We start from the raw sequence: 8,287 nt of genomic DNA on the forward strand, positions 1-8,287 counted from the left end.
ATGGACTAAAATGCAAGTTATTTCGATTTTGGATAATCTAAGATTAAAAACGTCTCTTTAAGCGATTGAATCGTGGCGGCCGTCGTTCGCTAATGGGTACATTTAAGGAGATCCGCCCGGAATTGGATCTTGGATCTGGACTCCTAGCCTTGTATATCATCACTGTTAGATGCGGATGCTAGTACTAAGAAAAATGTTAAGTGTCACATTAATAAATGATGACAGAGATCGTTCGATTTTTTTGGTTTTTTTGCAAATGGGTTGCTTGAGATTTAACTAACATTTTTATCGAATAAATGAAATAAATAAAAAGCATTTAGGATGAGTCTCTTATTTTAAAATAATATTTCATATTTATGAGCCGACTTTCTCTTTTCCTTACTTAACTTAGGTTAACTTTTAATTGCTGTTCATTAATTCTACACGAGCAATGGGATAAATTTGGTTATATCTGCCTTTCAACTCTCAACGGACCAACGCTTTGAACTTTACTTTTATTTATGTCATTGAGTCTATTTTGGCAAAAAGGGGGAATAGTGATATTCAGAGAAGGATAATGGGAAGATCGTGGCTGAGAGAGAGAAGGAGAGAGAGGAAGAGAATATGCTGACAAATAATTGTACCTAAAAACGCAGAGATAGTCACTGAAGTGATTCGTCGTACAACACATGCAGTTACACTCTAATTACCCATATGCTGATTACTTTGTAGATGAAAGTAACCAAAAAAGTAAAAAAAAAAAAATAAAAAAAAAACACACAGTACAAAACAAAAACAATAGTAATAAAACTCTTTTTTTTTTTTTTCTCTTTTTTTTTACACTTGCATATCTAAAGTATTTATGTATACAGTTTTTATTTATACATACCTATAAATATATATATATGTATATATATATATATATATATATATGCATATTTGTATTTGCATGTTTGTATATGTAGTACAATAGCGGTAGCAGTACAAATGTATCTTCCTTTCTATTGCTTGCTGTAGCTCTCTTATAAATAATATTAGTCATAAACTTTGCAAGAGTGTTTGTTTATTTATTTATTTATTTTTTTTTTTTGCAAGCACCAGCAATAGTTGGTATTTTAACATCGGTGATATGTGCTGCATTTTTATTCCAACTCTTTAATTGTAAATGTGTTGCAGTTGTGTGTATGTTCGACTTGTCGATAATAATAATAATAATAATAATAATAATAATAATAAAAAAAAACGAAAAAAAAAAAACAAAAAACATTTGTTGTTACCAATGTTTTTTCGTTGATTTAATGTTGCTATATTATTGTTGGTTTTCATACTATTACTAACTAACTACTACTATTACTATTATTTGTTGTTGTTACTACTAATACTAGTAATAGTAATACTGTTACCAATTCAATGGTGCTCCATCTGGTGTATTGACTTTGGCTGATTTTTCCAAACAAACCGAAAAAAAACAACAACAAAAAAAAAAAAAAATAGTAAACAAAAATAAAAACACACTAAAGCTAAACACTTTCTTCCTAACAATATAAAAGCAGCAAATTTCAGCAGCAATCATATTATTCCGCGGTGGAAAGTCATTTGGTTAACAACGTTTCTTGGATCAGCTTAATATTTTGATCTCCTTAAACAACAACAATTTTTATTTGTGGTTTTTAAGTCGAAATCATTTTTTTTTTTTTATACCATAAAATAAAAAATAATAGTGAAATGGATCTTAAGGTGAGTTAGGCATTCAAAAAAACGAACAGAAAAAAAAAAAAAAGGATTACAAATTTTACAACTAAACAGAAAATATGATGGAAAGATGAGAGCACACAAAACGTGCAGCTTAAGAACAAGAAGAAGGAGTACATAGAGATAATTTATCTTATATAATGTAATATGATTTACATAAAAATTAAATTGAACATTTGGTCGATAATTTAAAAACAAACAATTAAAGAAAAAAAAAATAAATAAAATATATATATATATATATATATATATATGTATATATATGTACATATAAATGTACATATATATATGTATATATATGTACATATATATATATATAAAATATATATCAAAAGCAAAAAATCTGGAAACATTGAAAACATATAATGCATGCATATAAAAACAAAGTGTCATAAACGAACAACATAACAATAACGAAAAATGTGATGTGAAGATCGTTCTAACATTATTTGGCAAAAACAATCGTCATCTAAGAAACGATCTTATCCATTTTAATTGTTTTGTCTTCATAAAAAAAAAAAAAAAAAAAAAAAAACAAAAACAAGGACAGATTGCTTTCAATGCTTTAAAATATATGAAAGATAAAAAAAATATATATATATATATATATATATATATATATATGTAAAAGTGATTATAGAGCAAGAGAACTTAAATAATTTATTTAAACAAATTATATGATAATAAAATAAATTTTGTATATATGTAAATATTTAAAAGAACTGCCTGCCTATCGTTGCACAGCGTACGGTATAAAATAATCTCTTGAAAAATCAAACACAAGTCGAAAAGTTTTTATCATTAACTTTTAAAGAATTACTTTTCAAAAAACACAAAACTATCTGCATCTAAATTGAAAAATAAGCAAATAATAATTGAAGTGATTTGAGTAAATATTGAAAAAAAAAAAATAGATTTCAAATTGCATTTTGTCAATAACAATTTGTCAATAACAACAACGTTTTCTATACGTTGTTTTATTTCAGTTTATAGTTTTGGTCTCCATGTTGTCTTTAACTTTGGCCTATCCCGGTCTTGAGCATCATTATTATGAGGGCGGTCATGAAGGGGGTTACGAAATAGCTTCTGCTGGGCACGGTCATGAAATTGCCCTCTCAGAAGGACATGGCGGCGGACACGAGGAGCACTACGAAGATGAACATGTGGACTATTATGTATGATGATTTGTATTCATATTCTTATTACCTTTCTTTCTTAAATCTATATATAAATATCTTGATGGAGCTTAGCGCGATCTGTCTTTTATAATGATATCTCATAATATGTGTCTGTGTGTATACATTTTAGGCACCACCGAAATACGCTTTTAAATATGGTGTTAACGATTTTCATACTGGTGATGTAAAGTCCCAGCACGAAACACGTGAAGGTGATAGCGTGAAAGGTGAGTAAGCGCAATGAGTGTTAAATAAAAAGTAAGTAAAGCCAAGCACGGCTATATACAATCGTATCTGAATATTTAATATCTCTCAAGTGGAATTCTAATCTTATCATAGATTTACTGAATTCACCAAAATACATCTTCCCAGTCTTCAATGAAAAATTACGCTATATCGCCTTTATTTACTCTGCACTAGTATCGAAACTTAAAAAGTTAAATAGATCTATGTATTTTTGTTTTTTTTTTTTTTTTTTTTTAAGGCTATTGCAACGATCCCTAAATGGAAAATGCAAAATTATATTCAGGACTTATTTAATACTTTTTCGACGCCATCTCTATATTTTTATATCAATCACAATCACTTCTCTAAAAGATTGAATTATTAAAAATGCAATCCTCCGTAAATGTTTCTCTTATGACAGCAATAACTTCCGCGGAAAAGTTTTTATTGACAGTGTCAATGACAGTGGCAATGAAATTCAATGCATACAAAGAACAGATTGTCTTGTTAGAATGTTACAGTAATGAGCGAAAAAAAGACAAAAAAAACACCTACATATATTGGTGGGAGCGATTCTTTAATGCCTCTCATCTTAAGCACTTACTTATAATAACAATGTTTCGATGAATTTCTTGGCAGCATTGCCTCAAATGAAATTATAATTCAATTGCATGTGCACTTGCACATCGCATCGATAGATATTAATATAATGCGCGATGATGAACAAGCTTCCAAAGTTATAGGCGAATTTTTATAACAACCAATGCAAAACGCCACGGTTGGCCCAGGGCGACTATGAAATATTTCACATTATCATTTGCCTAATACGGGTCTTTAAACTTGCATATCAAAGCGGTATTCCGGGTCGGTTTTAATCACAAAACACTAAAAGTTAGACTTTGTTGCCATATAAAGACTTGTTTTATGTGAGAGAGTTTTCAAAAACTTATCCCAAACTATTAAAATTTTCTACATCTAAAGAGAAGTAGTAGTAGTAGTAGTAAATAGTATGCCAAAATACAACAGACAGGCGTGGCTGTGGGAGGGGGTCTATATCAACTATTCGTACTTCGAACTTTATATACCCTTGCCACTAGTGCTGTAGGTTATAGGAAGGCTGAACATGTATTTAAAGTTTTTCGAAATGGCCATCAAAATGTATTTTTTAACACATTGACGACATATCAAAATTAGCGATAAGTAATAATAACATCACAGACAGTAGCCAATGTCAACTAAAATTTTCAATAAAATTGACAGAAGTGATTTTTACTATTGCATTAATATCAACCAAATATCGATAGAAAAAGTTATACTTGTAGCCTAAGTTGCAAAAACAAAACTCGTCTTGCAACCATGCATTAAGGGCCGTATTCTAATCGAGAAGTTTATAATATTATAAAGGCATTCTTCATCTTGATTTTGTTGGGACTTGTAAGCTTCGTGGACTTTTTAAAGTGTATTTTTTTTATGAACAGTTGATGAATTTTAATGGAGTTCCTGTGATGGGTATTCAACCATTATGTCCATTACGTGCGTTACGTTGGTTATCCTAGAGAAGCGGTTTTCGCGTTAAATTTTCCAACGATCCCGTTAAATATCTGCACTCAGTTTAAAATTTCATATACTTGACAAGTCATGGACAATCAAATTTTTTAGCTTTCGAGGGCATTGCTTATGAGCTGATCATGAGAACTACAAAACTGTTTGTTTTTGTGTTAACTTTGAAAAGATATGGCAAGCAAGTGCGGTCATGAAAATTTTAAGAAAAGACATCGAACGAGAAGACATGCATACCGGAATCAAGTTAAAATCTTACACCGATCAAGTTGGCGGTCATGCTGGCGCTAGTTTCTTTCTGCTGCAATTCGAATGACCATTCCCCGATAATAGGTGTAAGAATTTGTTGCTTTTCTTTTTTTCTATAATGTAGATGATGTAGAGATTTATAATTCACCGGAATATCAACCAATTTGAGTATTATAACGTTTTCGGTCCCCGGTTCATAGTGATTCTAATTGTCACCTCGTTAATGGAAACTCAATGAGATAACTTTAGCCTGGCTTCAGCGCACAAATGCACTTACTTTACCGTTAAGTGGGTACGCGATCTAATTTGTTTTTTTATTCACATCTCATTACCCTAGTACCTTGAACAATTTTAATTGGCTCTTGTTCGTTTGTTCATTTTAAAGCTCTAGTTAACGGGACGACAAGGTAGTTTAATGCACACAGGCGTTTTATCAGCACGATGAATGTATGTGCGCAAAGTGTTAGCGTATGTTGTAAAATACTTACTTAATTGTTTTTTTTAGGTAACTTTAAATTCTCGAACGGCCAGTTCATATCATTGTCTATTCTCTAATCAATTGGGTAGATATGTAAAGCTTACTTAAGTGACTGTAAGGAACAAAGAGACGGCTTAGTGACATGCTTAGTGCTAGTTTGTTTCATGGCCACATCGGATATGTAGCGTCTTCTGTAGGAGTTTGCCTACAACAAGATATTGCTTCGTTCCCATATATTGGCGATAATCGGCGCAAGAGATATCCAAGATGATCGCCCACGACTACAGAAAGGTACTATTAGTAGCGACATCAGTTCCTGTAGATGATGTACCTTTTCTACCATCCTTCCTCTCTTGCGTATCAAAACTTAGTTAAGAAACTATCTATCACGGTCGTACAAAATTTTGCAAAATTCACACAATGTGTGAAGTAATTAGAGAGTGTCTCGAGCAATTGCAGAAAGTAGGTGAGACATAATTGCAACAATTGTGCAATGATCCATGATATTAAATATGATTTCATAATATTTTAACAATACTCGTATGTAATAAGTAATTTTTGCGATTTTTTGCCAATTATTTTATTAATTATTATTTAAAATTTAATACAAAAGTTTTTACTTTTATCGTTACAGTTGCTAATTGTTTCGTTTTGCTTGCTTTTTATGTAATTTCAGGTCAATATTCGTTGGTTGAGCCGGACGGTTCTATACGTACAGTTGACTACACCGCCGATAAACATAACGGTTTTAATGCTGTTGTACATAAGACTGCTCCCGTGCACGGTCATGAAGAACACGAATATCATCATTAGATTCGTTAGGGGACAATCTAAACGATTAGTAAACCAACAAAAAAAAAAAAAAAAAAAAAAAAAAAAAAAAAAAAATGACTTGATAGCCATTCCATAAACATGAAATCGTGAAGCTAGTGAATTTGGAATTTTTTTTTTTTTTTTTCTTAAAACAAGGGAAAAAAAAAAAAAAAAAAAAAAGCAAAACAAAAAATTTTTTATTTTCTTAATCAATAATTTTTATTAACATCTACGAAAAAAGTATTTCGTTTAATTTAGAGATAAAAAAATAAGGGATATTAGCGAGAGGCATATATTGTAACGCTGCTATCAAATCCGAGGCCAAATAGTAAATGAAATAAAACTACCAGAGGAATAAGAAAAACATTAGAAAGTCATTGTCTTAAAGCAATGCTTGCATTAGTTATAAAACTATCCGTGTTTATTAAAAGAGAAATAAATTAATTTAATATTTTAGCTTGGATTACTTTATGTAGTATTTATGAATTTGTTTTCTTGATTACTTTCAAATGACTTTATTTTTTCTGTGATAAGCTCTTGTTGTTGTTGTTATTCTGAATATTCTCCCTCTTATAGCCTCTTACGTCTTGCTAAAATTTATTTCCTATTTTTTTTTTAACTCATTTTCTATATACTCATTATATATATATATATATGTATATGTGTATATATATATAATTAATAATTTTCCATTTCATTAACTTCTTGCATAAGCTCGTTCAGAACATATGTTAATTATTTAATTTTCTCTTTCCTTGTGACTATTTGCATAACTAATTTTGTTTTGTAATATTAGTAACAAATTTTTTTTTATCATTTTTTTTTCCTTTTTTTTTTTATGTAAAGCATTGCTGTAGATAATGGTTATATAATATAATTCCTTAAAGTTATATATTGTAATAACTCCTATAACTAATAAAAATAAAAACTAAAATATATATATATATATATATATGTATGATATATAAAAAAATTAATATTAAAAAACTTTTGCTTTTTTTTTATGAAAGTTGGTTCAGTTGCTTAGTGATTTCAGTACAATGAACTGGAGGCTTTTATCATAAGTCATAGACTTTTTTTCTTCTTTTATTAGAAAGTACCTTTCATATGAATAATTTTCAAAAAAAATAAATATGTATATGTATATTCACATATATATAATATTAATAATCTGTTAGTCAATACAGTCAACCTTGAACCTTTAATTAAACCTTTAGTCTACTATGTTCACACATATTGAAAAACTAAGGTAACTCAACTAAATTTTTTTGTGATGAAGTTTTTAATTTTATGTTAATGATTTGTTTTCAATATTTGAAGTGATATAAGGCAAGAAATAGTAGCTTTCGTCAGTTGAATGTTCAACTTGATCTTAGAATCATATAGTCGACTAATTGGCTTTCCAAGTTGCGACATCAGAGGGATTAGGTTACCATTAAAAGAAGGAAAAATTGAAGAGAACTATGTTCTTGTCTATTTTACGTTAGATATTTCTGCGCAATATGTCCGGGGTCCGAGTGCTAATCATCCTCTGCAATGTGTTCAATGCAATTCTAGATCATTACAATATTATCTAGCGCATTAAAAAAAAATGTTAAAAAGAACTGGAAAATTTATATAAAAACATATTAAGCAGAATAGATTACATACAATAATCTGTACCAGCATTACACAGGTTCATATAAAGCGTTCATACAGACAAAGTCAATGGGAGCTGATGTTCTACGCCATGGTAATCACACTTAATTTTTATGTTTCAGAAGCAGCTTCCACGTAAGTGAGGCATCTTCAAGCGAATCGGGTTATCGTCCTCAGCGCCGCATGAGATAATCGAGGAGATAATCGATTTTGTCCCTATGCCAATCTGCAGCTAAGCCACATAAAGCCATGCAACTTAATCTCTCATAATCTCAATTAGTCGTAAGCAGCAATTATTAAACCGCAGTCATTAAACATTAAGGTATTAATTTAAGAGTTTATGAACATCAATAACTTTTAGATTAACTATATAGATATATATATATATATATATGTATAGATACAGCCAAAAATG

The 8,287-nt window shown here is 29.8% G+C and overlaps 1 protein-coding gene across 1 annotated transcript; it reads left to right on the forward strand.

Moving 5' to 3' along the window:
- Positions 1-1,553: 1,553 nt before the first annotated feature.
- On the forward strand, positions 1,554-6,414 carry LOC119632456 (cuticle protein 7). Its single transcript, XM_038025372.1, has 4 exons — positions 1,554-1,716; positions 2,718-2,906; positions 3,040-3,136; positions 6,098-6,414. Exons 1-4 carry the CDS (start codon positions 1,705-1,707, stop codon positions 6,232-6,234), a joined length of 435 nt encoding a protein of 144 aa, XP_037881300.1. The 5' UTR covers positions 1,554-1,704; the 3' UTR covers positions 6,235-6,414.
- The last annotated feature ends 1,873 nt before the right edge of the window (positions 6,415-8,287 follow it).

The sequence above is a fragment of the Glossina fuscipes genome, unplaced genomic scaffold, assembly GCF_014805625.2.
Source record: "Glossina fuscipes isolate IAEA_lab_2018 unplaced genomic scaffold, Yale_Gfus_2 1, whole genome shotgun sequence".
In the NCBI taxonomy this organism is placed as follows: domain Eukaryota; kingdom Metazoa; phylum Arthropoda; class Insecta; order Diptera; family Glossinidae; genus Glossina; species Glossina fuscipes.

Excerpts from the sequence above, each read along its gene's own strand:
- LOC119632456 (XM_038025372.1), top strand. Across the intron at positions 2,907-3,039 it reads ATGAACATGTGGACTATTAT|GCACCACCGAAATACGCTTT; the intron begins GTATGATGATTT and ends TATACATTTTAG. Across the intron at positions 3,137-6,097 it reads TGAAGGTGATAGCGTGAAAG|GTCAATATTCGTTGGTTGAG; the intron begins GTGAGTAAGCGC and ends ATGTAATTTCAG.